This window comes from Littorina saxatilis, linkage group LG17 (genome assembly GCF_037325665.1).
Source record: "Littorina saxatilis isolate snail1 linkage group LG17, US_GU_Lsax_2.0, whole genome shotgun sequence".
Taxonomy (NCBI): Eukaryota; Metazoa; Mollusca; class Gastropoda; order Littorinimorpha; family Littorinidae; genus Littorina; species Littorina saxatilis.
In genome coordinates this window covers 3,481,538-3,501,947 of record NC_090261.1, presented here as the reverse complement: position 1 = coordinate 3,501,947, position 20,410 = coordinate 3,481,538, and the positions used below count along the sequence as shown (strand labels likewise).

Genomic DNA, 20,410 nt, shown 5'->3' with positions numbered 1-20,410 from the left:
CAGATTCCTGCAAGCAACCTCACAGTCATTAATGTTTCTATTCACTGTGATTGATACAAAGTACTACCGTCCAGTTTTGATTTGTGAATTTCATCCTAGCAAAAGCATTAACAACTACATCACGGTGCTTACAATTCTGTTGTTGGCTTTGATGTCATGTGGGTTCAGCTTGTCAAAGTTTCTGCAACATAAAAAAGAAAGATCCGGAAGTGAAGTCAGGATCACTGCATCCTCAACTTAAAAGCAATGTTCATGTACAAGTTTTGTGAAAGTTGGAAACTAAAATCTTTGTATATAAACAAGCACACTTTCCTTTCCTTTGTAATATTATGTTATTTGTGGGCAAAAAAGAAAAGAAAAAAAAGAAAAATCTTTGTATATCTATTAGAGAGGAAAATATAATTTTTCTGACAAAGAACATGGCAGAACAAAACCTGTAAACCTGTCAAAATAGAATGAAATGCAGGAATGGCCACATATGTGTGTGTGCCTCTGCTTGTTCTCTCAGACAGGCACTTTGGTCCTCCTGACAAATGTTGCTGTCCATCGAAGGATCTCCACGGGGCGTTTGTGTGCAAAACGGTTTGCCAGACATGAAAATAATCAATATTCATGCTGCACAGTAAGCCACCATCTGTAGTCAGGTTCCAAAAGTTACTTTATGACCCTTTAATTGTGTGGACAGGTCCATTACTCTGAATGTGACACCTGTGACTTACACCAGGTCTGGCCTGAAGTGGTGGATGAGGGCACAGAAGGCCAGTCCATTGCGCCAGGATGTGGTCAGGTTGGTGATTCGCACACCGCGGTGACCCTTGGTGACCCCGCGACACCACTCCAACAGCTCTTCCGACGGGTTGTTGGCTTTGGATGACGACGTATCCGCCTGAAAACACCATCACAAAGAAGCAATTCAGAATTTTTTTTAAAAACTAAACACTGAACAGACTCTCACAGACCAGAAAGTTCAAAGTTAAAATTTGCCCCGCTTAATTCTTTATTATTGATTTACGAGAAGACATTGCAAACCGTCACACAAATGACTTCTTCTATGTTTTAAAGTTCTACTTTTCAAAAACCAAATCATATACATCCTGCCTGAAATGTTGAGATCGGCACCTATCAACTACAGCGTAAGTTAGTGACATTATTCTATGATAACGCCCCCTGAAAGAGTGACAAGCCACCCTTTTTAACACCTCAATAAAATCTGAGAAAACCATGTCTTAAACAGGAGAGAGTATTCAACCAGGGGTCTTAAAAGGGGGGGTTTCCCTGTACAGTAATAAACATGTAAGGTTCTTTTTCTGACCTGTGAGTCATCCAGGTCAGAAGCCGCTGAATACACACTGTCGTCTCCCTTCCCAGCTCCGTTTCCCACAGACCTGGGGACACACAACACATCACACACATTGCAAACACAATCTCTACTTTCAAACTGTGTGAGTCCAGAACCTTCTGAGGCAACATCAAGGCTCTGTAAAAGAACAGACGCCTGCAAGAAATGCTTGCAGCTAGCCGCTTGCTTGGCAAGTAAACGAGGGTGTATTCGAAATGATTTTCAGCTAGCCAGGCAAGAATTAAACACGATTGGTTGATACCAAAAGATTCGTCAGCAGTCAATAGTGACCAGCCATGGAAATGGTAGCTGTGCAGCTGGCATGTTACTCATGCAATCAGCACTTCTAGAAGAATGCCTACTCTCACCAAATCCTAGATTACCTCACAGTGAGCAGTCCCCCAAAAATATTACTTCCTAGCTTCACTCGCACACAGCTGAGAAACGGGGGTCAGAAGTCAAGCTCTATACTGAAGAGTAGGAAACACAAATACAAATATCTCCCTTCTTTGAAAACTATCCCATAAATAGACAAAAAATATGAGAAAACATATGTTCCAAGTTAATTCACTGAGCTTGAGAACAAATTTGTGCTTAGGTGAATGGATATGGGTGTGTGGTCTCCTAGGTGGAATGCTAGTCCCAACAATCTGAGAAGCAAATGGCTAACATCTTTCATGTCTTTTTATACTCTGGACGCAAGCATTCAAGTCTTTGTTCGTTTTTGTCCATGAAATCCACAGTGAATCATATTTCCTTTCACAGAAAATGAGCATACGTTGTTCCGCCTTGTGTCATTCATGATTATTTTCAAATTCATAATGTCTCCACACAAAAAGCTTACCTCTCAGCAGAGGCGCGTGATTCTTCAGCACGGTAGTCAGAAGGCGGAGTGATCGGTCGAACCAAGCTGGGTGTTTTTTCGTGTTCTGGTGTGGTGGGAGGAGTCCCCTCATAGATGGGACGCTCCATGGCCGACTGGGACGACTTGATTGACAGGTTCAGTTTGCTGCGAGGTGATTTGCCGTTGGACCCTGCGTCTTTCTTTGACATCTTTGCAGGTAACGTTGCATACCTTGACTCCTTAGGGTCTTTGGCTGGCGGGGGATTGGTGTTAGCGGGGGTCAGGACGGAATCGTCCATAGCTCTGCTGGCTTCTTTTACTTCCTCATCCTACATGATAAACACAACAGTTGAGATAAATACATGTAATTGCGTGTCATCCTGACATCTTCTACCTGTGCCTTTCACTGTGTGTAACAGAGGTAGATAAAGAGAAAGAGGGAGAGATAGAGCAGGAAAAAAGAGATACAGTGTGTGTGTGTGTGTGTGTGTGTGTGTGTGTAACAGGGGTAGATAAAGAGAAAGAGGGAGAGATAGAGAAGGAAACAAGTCGCGTAAGACGAAATTACTACATTTAGTCAAGCTGTGGAACTCACAGAATGAAAGTGAACGCACTGCATTTTTTCACAATGACCGTAGTCCGCCGCTCGTGCAATACGCAGTAAAACTGACGAGACTGTTTAGCGCGGTAGTGGTTTCGCTGTGCTGCATAGCATGCTTTTCTGTACCTCTCTTCGTTTTAACTTTCTGAGCGTGTTTTTAATCCAAACATATCATATCTATATGTTTTTGGAATCAGGAACCGACAAGGAATAAGATGAAATTGTTTTTAAATCGATTTAGGAAATTTGATTTTGATCATAAGTTTTGTATTTTTAATTTTCAGAGCTTGTTTTTAATCCAAATACAACATATTTATATGTTTTTGGAATCAGAAAATGATGAAGAATAAGATAAACATAAATTTGGATCGTTTTATAAAAAAAATCTTAATTACAATTTTCAGATTTTTAATGACCAAAGTCATTCATTAATTTTTAAGCCACCAAGCTGAAATGCAATATCGAAGTCCGGCCTTTGTCGAAGATTGCTTGGCCAAAATTTCAACCTATTTGATTGAAAAATGAGGGTGTGACAGTGCCGCCTCAACTTTTACAAAAAGCCGGATATGACGTCATCAAAGACATTTATCGAAAAAAAGAAAAAAACGTCCGGGGATATCATACCCAGGAACTCTCATGTCAAATTTCATAAAGATCGGTCCAGTAGTTTACTCTGAATCGCTCTACACACACACACACGCACACACAGACACACATACACCACGACCCTCGTCTCGATTCCCCCTCTATGTTAAAACATTTAGTCAAAACTTGACTAAATGTAAAAAGAGACTGACTGACTATTAGGGTTTAACGTCCTCTTAGACCAACTGGTCTATATTGGGACAGGTATTGGTAATACGCTGAAGATATGGTGTGATACTTTGATTCGAACAAGCCGGCTGTGGCTGTCTTCTTCGACACACCAGCATTGGGTTTGTCTCGTCAAAGTATCGAAATACGATCATGATAATCAGAGACGAGAGTGTGCACACAGGGGTGTTCGGACACCGAAGAGAATCTGCACAAAGTTGACTCCGAGAAATAAATATCTCGCCGAACGTTGGGATCGAACCCACGCTGATGACGACCAACTGGCTACAAAGCCAGCGCGCTATCAACTGAGCTACGTCCCCGCCCGTAAAAAGAGAGACGGTGTGTCTGTGTGTTTGCATCAATGTGTCTTCTCTGTCTCTCTCTCTCAATCCTTCTAATGTGTATATGTGTAAATCTGAGCAAGTCTGCCCCAAATCGCATGCATGAGGGCATTTTTGTCCATCAAAATTATCATGTAAGCACTTCTTTACATCAACATTATTCACAAAATGCATCATCCTCACCTCATCCTCGTCTTCCTCAAATGGGTTCGCCACCCCACTGGGTTGTGCCGATTCTGCAGAATCCTGAAATGGATTGCTGGCTTGCTGGTCTGGAATGGTTTCCTCCTCCTCCTCGTCAGACCCAAATGGGTTGGGGGGTGGGGGTGCAGGCTTTTTTTTTGGTTTGAATTTCTGAAACTTTGGTGCTGGCTTGTCGTCTACTGCAAAGGTAAATAGGCAAATGAGAGACTGCACAAGGGAAGAAGAGGTAATATTTCTGTGGAAGGCAAAAGTAAAGTTAGGTAACAGACAAGTCCACATTCCAGTTCATGATTTTGTAACTTAATTATTCTTGCCCAGACGTCCAAAGTATGCATTCTAATTATTATGAAATTCCTTACTTCTTCGCCATGGTAGATACTGAGTATATGAGTAAACATCTTGGCTTTTCTGTTGAACTTTTTATCTCTTTTGAGGCTCACATATGAATACATGTACTGTACCATAAGCTCAAACTTTAAACTACCCAGATTTTGCTGGAGACATTCTAATATACCTGGCATTAATCATCATCATCATCATCATCATCATCATCATCATCATCATCATCATCATCATCATCATCATCATCATCATATCGTCATCATCATCGTCATCGTCATTGTTGTCATCCTCGTCCTCATTGTCTGTTGTCGACATCATCATTGTAAACATCAACAACAACATGCAAACAAGGAGAAAAAATCCAGACTCATCAAAATGCAAATAAAATCATCCCACAAAAAGAGAGAAAAACATCAAAACCCATCAAACTGGAAAACTGGATAGGAGGAACAAACAAAAATCACTTTACAAAAAATAAAAAGTAACATTAAAGGTACCGTTCTTCCCCTGATAGCAATCAATCATGCACACCATCTCAGTCCTGCCCAGGACTTGACATGGGATAAGGGCATCCAGCCACTGGAACAAGTACTCAAACTCAACAGCCAGGCTACTTCCTGTGCAGGGTAGTCATTCTTCACTGAATTCATTTGGCAATCTGTCAAAGCTGGTGTCACTTACAAATTTAATTCAGCAAAAGATTACCACTCTGCGCATTAAGCTGTCACACTGTTGATTTGTGGTATGTGTCCAAGCAAAAGGATGCTATGATCACATGTAAAAGGATGCTATGATCACATGTAAAAGGATGCTATGATCACATGTAAAAGGATGCTACATGTATTATCACATGTAAAAGGATGCTATTATCACATGTAAAAGGATGCTACATGTATTATCACATGTAAAAGGATGCTACATGTATGATCACATGTAAAAGGATGCTATGATCACATGTAAAAGGATGCTATGATCACATGTAAAAGCCTGGACTGATTCATGGTGTAATGCACAATTGCCTACACGAGAAGTACTGTGCCTTTAATATCACAAGAACAATAAAGAGAACATGCGTTGATAACAACATTGTACATACTTTGTATGTACAACAAAAATGTTTGCACACAACATCAAATCATAACAACATAAACATGTACAGTGGAGTTACTCCAGTAAATGTCCATAAATGCAATGAAACAATTCAAACAGATATAGGAAAAACAAACAAACAGCAAATGAAAATGGCAGGATATCTACCAGATAGTGTCCAACATGCAACAAACCAACAATGAAACAAGAAAATACCAAATGCAAAATCCAAATCTCTTGTCAACAATTCTGATGAACATCTCAAATCTGTCCAGTCTTCTACTGTACTTGAGATAAGACCACCCCTCCATTTGGACAAATACGTAGAGGTTACATGCCGAGTCTCAGTGATTATCAAAAATAATGGTCGAAGTTAGCGGATCATGAAAAATGCGAGCTTCAGCGAGCTTTTTCATGACCGCGAACTGAGACCATTATTTTTAATAATCACTGAGACGAGGTATGTAACCTCTTTATTCCTCCTTTCTTCAGTTATTCAAAGAAAAGAAGAGTTTTTGTGCGAAAGTTTGATCGAATCCAAATCACTCAACCAGTCTACCTGCGCTGGCGATTGAATAATGCGCGGTTGTATAGTTCAGAGAAAATCAATCAATTCTGTTAACACTTCTTGACTAAAATCAAGTACACAGTTCTGTTGTTATTCTACTGTGCCGGTAAAGGCAGATCTGTTCTGGTCATGTTTTGGTATCGCGTAGGAAATGTTCTTTCTTCGAATGGGACAAGCAGACGAACTTTTGCACCCGTGTTCCAACGTTAAAAACTGTATGAAGTTCCGTTTTCTGGGGCAAAATAGTGTATGACACAGCTGTATGTTCTTTAAATTGATGCGATGTGTGCATTTGGTTGCGTGTGATCTGTTTATAAAATGAAATATTGTCAAAAACTAACCGTCGGGTTGCAGTCTCTTGTCCAAGCAACTCAGTTCAGAAAATTTGGAAGGGGAACTACTCTTGTCGTACGAGAGTTACTTGCCTTGGGAGTTTGCGTGCACTAAAGCGAGTTTCTCTGCACTGATCGTTAGATTTGGATTTAGAAAACAACCGAGACTCATCGATTTCATATGGAGATTAATGTGTTCAAGCCTGTAGTTGCCAGTTTAAATGCAGTATGTTTGTATTGTTTGGTCTAGAGATGTATATTTCGTACATTGGAGCGTTCGGAACTTTTCAATCGCTAAAGTAGTTCCCTCAAAGTCTAACTCGTCAACCTGTGAGCTATCGAGGATTCAGGCCCGTTGTTAATTGGGTAAGTGATTTTGGTTGTTGGGTAAGTTACCGAAAAATAACTAGCCCTGCACCATTTACAGAGAGAAAGAAGCAGAGGGGGGAATAACAACAATTAACTGCCTAGCTGCACTCTGTGATGGATGGGAACGTATTTGTATAAATGACACTGGTGGCTTTCACCAAATTGAATTCATTACCAATTTCCCGCTCTTAACTGGAAGCATCCAGTCAGTTTTTTGTTGTATATGTGTAAGTGGAGGGGTGGTCTTATCCCATGTAAAACTAAAGGCCTGGATAGATCTAGGATGGTGACCCAGATCGTCTGCAGTGGAATGACTGTGCCTTTAAGGCTCATGCCGTCATCAAATAATAATGGCACGGCCAGTAGCAATGCAAATCAAACAAGGAATCAAGGACCTCAGTGAAACTTGCTTTCAAACCCAGATAACACGTAGCTTTACTTACAAGCTAACATCTTCTCCCAGAATTCCTGTGACTGAAGTGTTAACGAGCAGCATCTGACACTTCCACAGGTGACAAGTATAAAATGATTATCAAAGTTGGTGCAAGAGTTTGTGATGAAGTACAGTTGACCTTAGCTGACAACAAAGACCATACTTTGTCCCAAAATCCTTGCAACTTGACTGATTACAAAAATAGTTTTTCAACCAAACAGCTGGATCCCAATTAGGTACCCCATATTAAATTGACATGTGTACATGTATTTGCGGTGACAAATCGCAAATATGCAACAGTTTAGAAAAAGCAAAGGTGCTTAGAATGTTTGTTTTTTTAAATATTCTAAAACTGATGTTTTTAGAAAGCCCCGACCTTTATCACTGTGCTCATTTCTTTTGTTCGTTAGATTTCTCCACCTCACATCCCTTCTAAAAGAAAAAAATCTGCCCTGCAAGTTTCGCTAAGAAGTCTGACACAAAGAAACCAAAGAAAGCATTCACCAAAAGGGTTCAAGGCAGGGTCATCGTCAGGGAAGCCCATGTCATCGTCGCCGAAAGGATTACCAAAGTGAGCGTCCAGACGCTGCATCTTGTTAGTGATGGAGCTGATCTCCGACGTCATCTGTTGGCGCCGGCTGTTGTTGCCCTCGGCAACCCCTCCCTCCTCTTCGTCGTCCTCTTCAAGGTCATCCAGGTTGCCCACGTCGACCCTGCCCATGGACATGAGACTGGCCACGCTCTGCATGTCTTCATCCCTGAACAACACAGAATCAAAACACAAGAATGGTAGGTAATGGGATCGTTTATTATTGACAAAACAAAACGTTACATTTACTAGTACGTCGACCCAAAGGTCTTTGAAAAATGATGAAGATGGCATGATGAATAACAACATAACGAATATTACAAACAAGAGGGTTGCAGTCAGGCAAGATGTTTATGTTCGTTATTCATCATGCCATCTTCATCATTTTTCAAAGACCTTTCCATCTTATACTTGTTCATTATCTAGTCAGTTGAGTTTGAAACTTCTTGAATACTGGAGTGGCAAGGAAAGGAAACATAAATGTTAAAAAAACTCAAATATCTTGCTTTTCTAAAATAATGATAAAAAACCGTAATAAACCTTTTTGTACTAACTAAAACAGAAAAAGCTTTCTGGCATATCAGCTCACAGAGTACACTATACTTATGTGACATATATCAGCTGACAGAGTACAACATTACTTACGTTGCCTTGCCCTCCCTGAGGAAGACACAGGAGAGGGTGAACTGAATGGAGGCAGCCACCACTTTCTTGCTGGCATATCAGCTGACAGAGTACAACATTACTTACGTTGCCTTGCCCTCCCTGAGGAAGACACAGGAGAGGGTGAACTGAATGGAGGCAGCCACCACTTTCTTGCTGGCATATCAGCTGACAGAGTACAACATTACTTACGTTGCCTTGCCCTCCCTGAGGAAGACACAGGAGAGGGTGAACTGAATGGAGGCAGCCACCACTTTCTTGCTGGCATATCAGCTGACAGAGTACAACATTACTTACGTTGCCTTGCCCTCCCTGAGGAAGACACAGGAGAGGGTGAACTGAATGGAGGCAGCCACCACTTTCTTGCTGGCATATCAGCTGACAGAGTACAACATTACTTACGTTGCCTTGCCCTCCCTGAGGAAGACACAGGAGAGGGTGAACTGAATGGAGGCAGCCACCACTTTCTTGCTGGCATATCAGCTGACAGAGTACAACATTACTTACGTTGCCTTGCCCTCCCTGAGGAAGACACAGGAGAGGGTGAACTGAATGGAGGCAGCCACCACTTTCTTGCTGGCATATCAGCTGACAGAGTACAACATTACTTACGTTGCCTTGCCCTCCCTGAGGAAGACACAGGAGAGGGTGAACTAAATGGAGGCAGCCACCACTTTCTTGCTGGCATATCAGCTGACAGAGTACAGCATTTAACTTACGTTGCCTTGCCCTCCCTGAGGAAGACACAGGAGAGGGTGAACTGAATGGAGGCAGCCACCACTTTCTTGCTGGCATATCAGCTGACAGAGTACAACATTACTTACGTTGCCTTGCCCTCCCTGAGGAAGACACAGGAGAGGGTGAACTGAATGGAGGCAGCCACCACTTTCTTGCTGGCATATCAGCTGACAGAGTACAACATTACTTACGTTGCCTTGCCCTCCCTGAGGAAGACACAGGAGAGGGTGAACTGAATGGAGGCAGCCACCACTTTCTTGCTGGCATATCAGCTGACAGAGTACAACATTACTTACGTTGCCTTGCCCTCCCTGAGGAAGACACAGGAGAGGGTGAACTGAATGGAGGCAGCCACCACTTTCTTGCTGGCATATCAGCTGACAGAGTACAACATTACTTACGTTGCCTTGCCCTCCCTGAGGAAGACACAGGAGAGCGTGAACTGAATGGAGGCAGCCACCACTTTCTTGCTGGCATATCAGCTGACAGAGTACAACATTACTTACGTTGCCTTGCCCTCCCTGAGGAAGACACAGGAGAGGTACGTGAACTGAATGGAGGCAGCCACCACTTTCTTGCTGGCATATCAGCTGACAGAGTACAACATTACTTACGTTGCCTTGCCCTCCCTGAGGAAGACACAGGAGAGGGTGAACTGAATGGAGGCAGCCACCACTTTCTTGCTGGCATATCAGCTGACAGAGTACAACATTACTTACGTTGCCTTGCCCTCCCTGAGGAAGACACAGGAGAGGGTGAACTGAATGGAGGCAGCCACCACTTTCTTGCTGGCATATCAGCTGACAGAGTACAACATTACTTACGTTGCCTTGCCCTCCCTGAGGAAGACACAGGAGAGGGTGAACTGAATGGAGGCAGCCACCACTTTCTTGCTGGCATATCAGCTGACAGAGTACAACATTACTTACGTTGCCTTGCCCTCCCTGAGGAAGACACAGGAGAGGGTGAACTGAATGGAGGCAGCCACCACTTTCTTGCTGGCATATCAGCTGACAGAGTACAACATTACTTACGTTGCCTTGCCCTCCCTGAGGAAGACACAGGAGAGGGTGAACTGAATGGAGGCAGCCACCACTTTCTTGCTGGCATATCAGCTGACAGAGTACAACATTACTTACGTTGCCTTGCCCTCCCTGAGGAAGACACAGGAGAGGGTGAACTGAATGGAGGCAGCCACCACTTTCTTGCTGGCATATCAGCTGACAGAGTACAACATTACTTACGTTGCCTTGCCCTCCCTGAGGAAGACACAGGAGAGGGTGAACTGAATGGAGGCAGCCACCACTTTCTTGCTGGCGGCTTTGAGATTGAGCTTGATGTCTGTCTGCATCGGGATTGCGCTGGCGTACTGCGCCATGTTGATGGTCTGGCTCGCCAGCACCTTCTTCTTCCCCTTGGAATGCTAAACACACGCAAAGTCATTCATTCAAAACTGAACAACTGAAAGTTAGTGTGCATGAAGGGTTAGCTGTCAAAAGAATGTGTCAATTTCTTTTTCTCTTTCACACAATATTACACCAACCCGGCCTAATGTCTTTTCCATTCCATTTCTGCAGGCACTCCTCTCCCTTTAAGTTGGTATGATTGTTGAAAGTGTTCGCTGGGTATGTGTATACATATATAGTGTGTATAGCATATATATATGAATATTGTGTGAACAGTACATGTGGTGATTTTTGTCCGTATGATTAATTGTTTTATGTAGGTTGTACAGCAGTGCCTGCAATGTGTAGATCCTGCCATGAGAGGACACCTCCCTTAAAAGGACACATTCTCTTGTCCCTTTTTATACAATCTCTACCAAAGTATACCTGTCATCAAAGGTCACCTGCAATGTAGGGACACTTGTGGCTGGTCCCAAGGGTGTCCTTTCATCACAGGTACCACTGTACATTTAATTGTTCTATTTTGTATATGTTCTTTTGTAAAGGGCCTGGAGCCATAGGTTAAGCACTTAAAAATGTCCAGTTATTATCATTATTATTATTATTATTATTATTATTATGTGTGCTGGTTGTCTTTTTCTTCTTTATTTCCCCACTAATAAACCCATTGGTCATGAGAATAATAACACCAGATATGAGTCAATACATTGAAACAAGTGGTGATCTTTTTTCCCCACATTATTCTGTTTTTTAGTGAGTAAATCACCATGACACCACACCCACATTATTCTGTTTTAGTGAGTAAATCACCATGACACCACACCCACATTATTCTGTTTTAGTGAGTAAATCACCATGACACCACACCCACATTATTCTGTTTTAGTGAGTAAATCACCATGACACCACACCCACATTATTCTGTTTTAGTGAGTAAATCACCATGACACCACACCCACATTATTCTGTTTTAGTGAGTAAATCACCATGACACCACACCCACATTATTCTGTTTTAGTGAGTAAATCACCATGACACCACACCCACATTATTCTGTTTTAGTGAGTAAATCACCATGACACCACACCCACATTATTCTGTTTTAGTGAGTAAATCACCATGACACAACACCCACATTATTCTGTTTTTTAGTGAGTAAATCACCATGACACCACTAAGCCAGAACAATGAAAAGGAGGCTTTTTCCAAGGACAAATTAAAACCAAGACCAGACTATAAAACATTGTGAAAAATACAAATCCCCTGAGTAAATAAGTAATGTTGTCAACCGCACTTGCAAAGAACAAGAATTGCAGAAACCTGTTGAATGACTCACATCTTCAATGACGAAGGTCCACTCTTTATCCTCAAAGTCTGAGTGGCGCGAGTCCCTGAAGAGCGTGACCTGGATCTCTACGTTCTCCGGCACAGTCCACACCACCTGGCCCACGTAGGGAAACTGGATGGTGGGGTTCCACGTGTGATGCTGAAAGAAACAAGTCACTCTGTATTAATACAACATCCCCCTTTCTGTCCTTCACTTTTATCTCTTCTCTTCTTTCTTAAAGCAATTGTTTCTTTGGGGGTTTTTTCGGTTTGTTTTTTGTTGGTTTTTTGGTGCTATTTTTGTTGCTTGTGTTTTTGGTTTTGTGTGTGCATGTGTGTGTGTGTGTTTGTCACTATGTGTCTTTTTTAATCCTGTAAAACTGTCGGTTCAGTGTGAAGATGACGGGCACTGTGGCGGGGTGGTAAGACGTCGGCCTCTTAATCGGAAGGTCGAGGGTTCGAATCCCGGCCGCGGCCGCCTGGAGGGTTAAGTGTGGAGATTTTTCCGATCTCCCAGGTCAACTTTTGTGCAGACCTACTAGTGGCTTATCCCCCTTCGTGTGAAAGCTGCGTATGGCTGCCTTAATGGCGGGGTAAAAACGGTCATACACGTAAAATTTCACTCGTGCAAAAACACAAGTGTACGTGGGAGTTTCAACCCACAAACGCAGAAGAAGAAGAAGAAGTGTGAAGACTAAGCATTAGTTTTTGTTAACAATTACATTTATGTACATATGACTAAGAATATGCTGTACAAACCAAAAACAAGAGCTGGTTTGAAAATTCACAAACAAACACGCACACACGCACGGACGCTTGCACACACACACACACACACACACACACACACACACACACACACACACACACACACACACAAACACAAACACTGACACACACACACATACACACACAAACACAAGAAAAAAATTTCCACCGTACACTCGTTCATTAAACGTTCAGGCCGCTTTGGGTAAATCAGAATAAATGCTCTACAAGCCGGACAACAACTTTAACTTCTGCACATCTCCTACCCATCCCTCTTCTTTTATTCATCTTCTTTCCCTCCTTTCTTCCTTTACTGTCTTTCTTTATCATCATTATGCAACGTTCATTACGTTATTAATAGATTTGGTTTATTGAGACAAATTTTTCAGCCGTTACCGCCTTATGTTGTACTGTCATGCAGGAACACCACTATAAGCTTCTAGCTTGTTGCTGTTTCTGTGAACTTTGTATACATGTCATGATTGTAACCTTTGTTAAAATAAACTTATGTTTAAACCAAACACAAACACACACACAAACACACTCTGGCAGAATATTTTAAACAAATGTCACCTGAGAAGATTTTTGTCTGTTTCTGCGTGTCCACACTACGCAGAGCTTGTCTGGTTGCCTAGGAAAAAAGACAGAACAAAGTGACATCACAATGAATCCAGTTTGACACAATTAAGTTAACACTAACAGGCTAAATAATCCAAGTCAGTGTGACTGGAAGCATGGAACCATGACATTCCTTCAAACATTGCATACAATCAAGAACAAGCCAGCAACACCAGCATATCCTGTCATCTCTCTGACTCTGTCTATGTCATTGTCTCTCTCCTTCATGTAAATAAAGATAAATCAATCAGTCATGGAGTAAATCTCTCTCTCTGTTTCTGCCTCTGTATCTCTGATTGTCTGTTCGACTGACTGTGTCTGTCTCTTTCTGTCTCTCTCTGCCTGTCTATGTCTGTCTGTCTGTCTGTGCATGTGTCCCTCTCTCGCCGTGTCTGTGTCCCTCTCTTTTTCTCTCTCTCTCTGCCCCCCACCCCCTCATTCCGAAGCCCATAAGTAATGATGGAGGTACATGTACTTACCATTTCTTTGTGCACTCGACAACCAGTTCTTGATAGGATGCTGTGAACTGGAACTTGGATGCGGACTTGCCCACTCGCTGAAGCCGTTTCCACACACTCATCTTGTATTACCTGCAGTTGAAGACAAGCAGAACAGTTACTCCACTTATCCACTCTATTTTATACAAGCCAATCAAGATTTTGATTACAAATAAAATCTTAAAATTGTACAAAAAATCCGATTTTTTAATTCCTCAACATATGGCATATCACCTTACTGAATTTTTAATTAACTAAACACAACTAAACAAACTGTCACAGTACTCCATAAGTCAAATGAAGGAGTCCAAAAGAGATTCTTATGCTGCACCCTCAATTTCTGTCAACAGCTTGTACAGTTTTCCACTAGAAAAATGAAAGTCTAAGTGCCTTGGTACAACACTTATATATATCTATTATGTATGGAGTTTGGCATGAAAATGTAGACTCGTACAGGCGCTGTAAAACTATATTTTAAATGCATATATATAATATTCAATGTAATATATTGCAGAAAGTTTTCTCATTTTACGAAAGGAACTATAACAGCAACCATGCAATTACCACACTCATCATCATCACCACAATGAATTCAGTAAAAATGACAGCCAACAACATATTCAGTACAGTCATCATAGCATGAATGTGAGCAGAATATTAAATGAACTGCTCTACAGCAGCTTTGTACTTTGTAGGAAGCATACAACTTCCTGTTAGAGTATTAGCTGTTTATGAGAGAGGGAAGAAGCATTAAAACTAATGTAACTGTGAGTTTTAAGTGCTCCTTTCACCCTTCTTATACAGTGGGAACCCCCCTTTTATTAGTTTTTAAGACCTTCAAAAATTTGAGAAAATTGGGTTTTAAATAAGGAGGGAGTCTTAAAATGGTGGTATTTTGACAGAGGTTATGAACAGAAAGTCTGACAAAACAAGGTCTTAAATTGGGGGGGGGGGTGTCTTAAAGGCGGGTTCCACTGTACAAGAAAATGAGGTGTGACTGTCAGAATCAGATTAAATGTCAAGCACTATTCATCAAATCAAGACAGACAAACCTGTCATACTGCTGTTAAAAGATATAAAAATTAGTATTTATTTTCCAAAGGATCGCCAATGTGCATTTTGCACAATTTATGGTGTATTTTTCAGGTGCCTGTGAAAATCTGTCAGACACTTTTTGTCATAGGCAACATAAACAAGGAAGTAATAACACTGTCAATCATTCTCACAGAATAGGAGGTGGAAGTTTGAATTAGTGTGTGGTGTGTGTGTGTGGTGTGTGTGTGTGTGTGTGTGTTTTTGTATTTGAATTTTTTTTTCTCATAGGCATCTACTTAAAATACAGTGGAACCTACTGTCACATTGTGTTATAACTTCTCTGAGAAAAATCAATTTCTGTAATTTCATGTGTATTTTTAGCTCACTCCATTAACGTTCATAGATCTATAACAATGATATGAAATTGGTTTTATGTGTTTGGTTGGTCTCTTCTTTTGGTAGTGCAATAGCGTTAATTATGGATTGTTGTTATCATCATTTGCATGGGGACTTGTCTGTTAGTCCAAACAGTGATATGGTTATTGTGATATTCTTAGCTGCACTTTAACATGGAATGTATGTATATATGTATGTATGTATGTATATATGTAGGTATGTATGTATGTAGGTATGTATGCATGTGTGTTGGTGTGTCGGTGTGTCAAGTGTGCAAGTAAAAAGGGTATTGTAGTTGTACATATATTACTTTAGATATTTGTTTTGTTATCATGGGTTTTATGAATTTTCTTCTCTTATTCTTTTTATAATTATTAATTAATGACCTATATATGCTGATGACCAATTTAATTTCCTTTGTTGGATCAATAAAATGTTATGAGTTAAATTATAGACGCTGGCACAATAACCAACAAATAAAATCTACGTGGAATTCTGTCTGCAAATATTAATTTCATATTCAAATACATGTAGTACATGTAGCATAAAGTACAAAAATCAACCAGTCACAAATGCCTGTTTTAGTCTAGCTTCTTCAACAGGTTTTCTTCTTCCCCCCCCAAAAAAAAAAATATTTAAAAAAATACGTTGGGTAGTCTTTAAGAAATGCTTGTCACAGACACACATGTATAGGAGACAATCCTCACCCTCCATCAAGTATTGACTGAATGTAAAAAAAAAGACGTGCATGAATTTGAGCAAGTGCATCACTCCCCTATGGTGCCAGAAGTTTAAATACTACATGTACCCATAACTGAGTGATCACTAGTTTCTGTTGGAGCCTGGTGATGTGCTTGTATGTTGTGACATTTTTGCACAATAATCTGCATTATGGTTTATAAAAGAACTATTGTTTTAAAACACACACTGACACATACCTTCTTTTTTTTTAATCTAAAATATGAAGCCATACAAAACTGACTAACTGACATCAAAAACTAAAAACAAGTCGCGTAAGGCGAAAATACAATATTTAGTCAAGTAGCTGCCATTTTTCAGCAAGAGCGTATACTCGTAGCATCGTCAGTCCACCGCTCATGGCAAAGGCAGTGAAATTGACAAGAAGAGCGGGGTAGTAGTTGCGCTAAGAAGGATAGCACGCTTTTCTGTACCTCTCTTTGTTTTAACTTTCTGAGCGTGTTTTTAATCCAAACATATCATATCTATATGTTTTTGGAATCAGGAACCGACAAGGAATAAGATGAAAGTGTTTTTAAATTGATTTGGACAATTTAATTTTGATAATAATTGTTATATATTTAATTTTCAGAGCTTGTTTTTAATCCGAATATAACATATTTATATGTTTTTGGAATCAGCAAATGATGGAGAATAAGATAAACGTAAATTTGGATCGTTTTATAAATTTTTATTTTTTTTTACAATTTTCAGATTTTTAATGACCAAAGTCATTAATTAATTTTTAAGCCACCAAGCTGAAATGCAATACCGAACCCCGGGCTTCGTCGAAGATTACTTGACCAAAATTTCAACCAATTTGGTTGAAAAATGAGGGCGTGACAGTGCCGCCTCAACTTTCACGAAAAGCCGGATATGACGTCATCAAAGACATTTATCAAAAAAATGAAAAAAACGTTCGGGGATTTCATACCCAGGAACTCTCATGTCAAATTTCATAAAGATCGGTCCAGTAGTTTAGTCTGAATCGCTCTACACACACACACACACACACGCACACGCACACACACACACACACACGCACGCACATACACCACGACCCTCGTTTCGATTCCCCCTCGATGTTAAAATATTTAGTCAAAACTTGACTAAATATAAAAATGAGTAATTTACAATGTTCCATAAAAAGAAAAAGAAAATTCAAGACACACTAACACAAAAACACTTTTAACACTCTACAGTCATTATCAAGACTGACACACAATCATTTCTTTGCTGGAGAGACTGTCAACAAACCAGGAGAACAAGGAAAACTTGCATGTCAATGGTATCTGACACAAGCAGGACTTATATTTCTGCAACAATAACACTTAAAGCCTTTCTATTAATAGATACCACCTAACATCTGTGAAGAATACTGTAGCTGCCTTATGTTATAAGTTAGTCATTAAGTCACAGGAATTAACAAATCAAACTAATTTAGCACAATAACACAGGGGCAACTTTAATTCTATAAGTGGAACCTGTCAAATACATTCAAAGGCAGCATTTTCTTCTTCTTCTTCCAGTACAGTGGAACCCTTCTTTAAAGACCTAACAAAAACAATTATCTTATTTTGTGGACAGTACATCCAGGGTGCTTTGTATTTACTGACACGGCACCCCCCCCCCCCCCCCCCCCCCCCCCCCCTTTTGTAATCTCACTCTCTGAGAAGCCATGATTGAATTTGTTTTGTCTTTTTTAGAGGAAAAAACAAAAAACACATGGCCCATGCAAGGAAACAAAACAAATCAGAGCAGTTCTTTCAGCTGATGTCTGAATGGGAAACTCGATCTCTCAATACTTTCAAACAAGCCTTGTATACCTTGACTTGTACATGTTACTGACCGACCTCCAAGCAGTCTAGTGCTAAGGGATCGTTCTCCAGTTCATATATAGAATTACGCACTGTTCCGTCATATCAACGTCAACACAAAATTTGGGCGTAACTCGATTTTGTTTGTTTGTTTATTTGGTGTTTAACGTCGTTTTCAACCACGAAGGGTTATATCGCGACGGGGAAAGGGGGAAGATGGGATAGAGCCACTTGTCAATTGTTTTTTGTTCACAAAAGCACTAATCAAAAATTTGCGCCAGGGGCTTGCAACGTAGTACAATATATTACCTTACTGGGAGAATGCAAGTTTCCAGTACAAAGGACTTAACATTTCTTACATACTGCTTGACTAAAATCTTTACAAAAATTGACTATATTCTATACAAGAAACACTTAACAAGGGTAAAAGAAGAAACAGAATCCGTTAGTCGCCTCTTACGACATGCTGGGGAGCATCGGGTAAATTCTTCCCCCTAACCCGCGGGGGGACGTAACTCGATTCTTGGCGATTTTGATGTTTTTTGTGCTTTCGACTAAGTAAATCATTCTCCAATAAAAAATATTCCCTTAACTACGATTGATAATACATGATATAACATTCTTTTATTTTTCTAACTGTACCAGGTACAAATATAAACACTATTTCATAATAAAAATAAGCAGTTTTGGCCTTCTCTTGAAAAGCTGTCTAAATCCAGTTACGCCAAAACTCTGTGACGACATCGATAAAAAAAAATTGTGACTGCATGACTACTGTAGAAGGCAGGCTGCATAAATCTATGAAAGTGAAAGTGCTTTATTTATTAGGTTCATTTATACATGCATTGGTATGACTCTTGAAACTGACCCCTAACTTAAGACTTGCCCCCTTATAAGACCTGCTAAGGCCAACAAAAAAAATAGTCTGTTTACGGTAACATAGACCCAAAAAATAGGGTCGGTAGGTCGGGATTTTTTTTTAATTTTTTTTTTCCCCAAAAATCATATTTGTACGTTATTTTGCCAAAAAACCCAAAAATATATATATATATATATATATTTTTTTTTTTTTTCCCAAATGCCAAAAATAGTCTAGGGTTGCGCGAAAAAAATAGGGTCGGTCGGGTTACCGTAAACAGACTATTTTTTTTTTTTGGCCTAATGATTTTCCGTTCATAACATATTTTGTAGATTTACAACCATTTTTAGACCCCTCAATCCTTCTATTTTAAGACCTTATGACCTTATGACCTTATGACCTTATGCTGGAGGTCTTAAAACGGGCTTCAACTGTATTTGAAATGAAAATGTCTCAGTTAAAACTCTCCGAGGACAACAGGTCAATTGGATCGACAAAATACATCTATGGGACCAAATATCCTGGCTGAGTCTGTTTAGTATTACATGTAGTAGGGAATGGATGGTCAGAAAACCTCTACGTGTCAAAACTATCAGATGGTCAACCAGCTAGGGTCAGCCCTATGCGTCAGATTGAAAAAGTATATATGTCAGTGACTGAAGACCAATTAAGGCCTGGGAACAACGCTGGAACTATAACTAATATAGCAGACATGATTGGCAGCACACACTCCGAGTCCGACACACCTCTGCATTGGTATGACTCTTGAAGCTAACTAGTAAATCAAAGGCCTGTGCACAAATATGCTCCAGGTAAGGTATAACATCAGTGACAAACTGTAAGCAAGAAACATCAGAATCCTCAAAGCAGAGACTGGTCGATAGATAACATATCTTTGAACCCGATAACTTAATTATTTTAGATGACAGTTCGCTGTCGTCACAAACAGAAATTCTTATGTAATTTACACAATGAGATTTCAAGAAGTGATGCAGTACCTATTAAGACAAAGTACCCAATATGACATTACAGAGTGATATTGGGGGATATATACCATCCAAAGAATCTTGAGAAATAGCAATGTTCGATGCAAGTGCAAGGAAATGTACAACGGTACAACTACAAGTGATTAATTAAGAGTAAAAAGTATCTCCTTGCAACTATGGTTTCCATGACTGTCCCTGGTGCTGTTGTAGGGGACTGTTGCAAACAAATGTCATAGCATTCAGTCAATCCACCAAATGAATGATGTTAAAAAACAAATGGTGCTTTCCATCCCTGGAGTTGATGATGTTAAACCCTGTTTCTACAAGACACTTCTTCCCCACTCGCCATTCGTGCCACAACCCTGTCGCTTTTACATGTTATTTTGTACTTAAGAGTTATGTCTAACATGATATTACATTACATGTGACCTTCATGCATGTATTGTTTGTTTCTAGTGCAAATCTTATGATGGATCTCGTTGTCTGTGTACTATTATGACTAGTGTTGCCCCAAATTGATTGCGTTCATCACTTATACTTCAGCTTACCTTGTGTGTATCATGCACAGATTGACAGTAATGGATCCGTTACTTCCTACAATCGGACTGAACTCTGCGAGAGAAACTGAATTTTCCCATAAATTTAACAGAATGTTGCTTCCAGGTCGTCTACGGAAGACTCCATCTTGTACGTTTT

The 20,410-nt window shown here is 40.2% G+C and overlaps 1 protein-coding gene across 4 annotated transcripts in view; it reads right to left on the bottom strand.

The window, feature by feature from the left end:
- Positions 1-20,410, bottom strand: part of LOC138953024 (EH domain-binding protein 1-like) — a gene marked incomplete at its 3' end in the record, with an annotated part of 43,126 nt that extends 22,716 nt beyond the window's left edge. For 3 of the 4 annotated variants that reach the window (XM_070324793.1, XM_070324794.1, XM_070324795.1), the window contains 11 exon segments: positions 133-181; positions 720-886; positions 1,313-1,385; positions 2,184-2,512; positions 4,125-4,324; positions 7,783-8,036; positions 10,513-10,691; positions 12,011-12,160; positions 13,342-13,399; positions 13,866-13,976; positions 20,263-20,410. In XM_070324793.1, coding sequence (XP_070180894.1) covers positions 133-181; positions 720-886; positions 1,313-1,385; positions 2,184-2,512; positions 4,125-4,324; positions 7,783-8,036; positions 10,513-10,691; positions 12,011-12,160; positions 13,342-13,399; positions 13,866-13,966 — 1,560 coding nt within the window. 4 annotated transcript variants of the gene reach the window in all.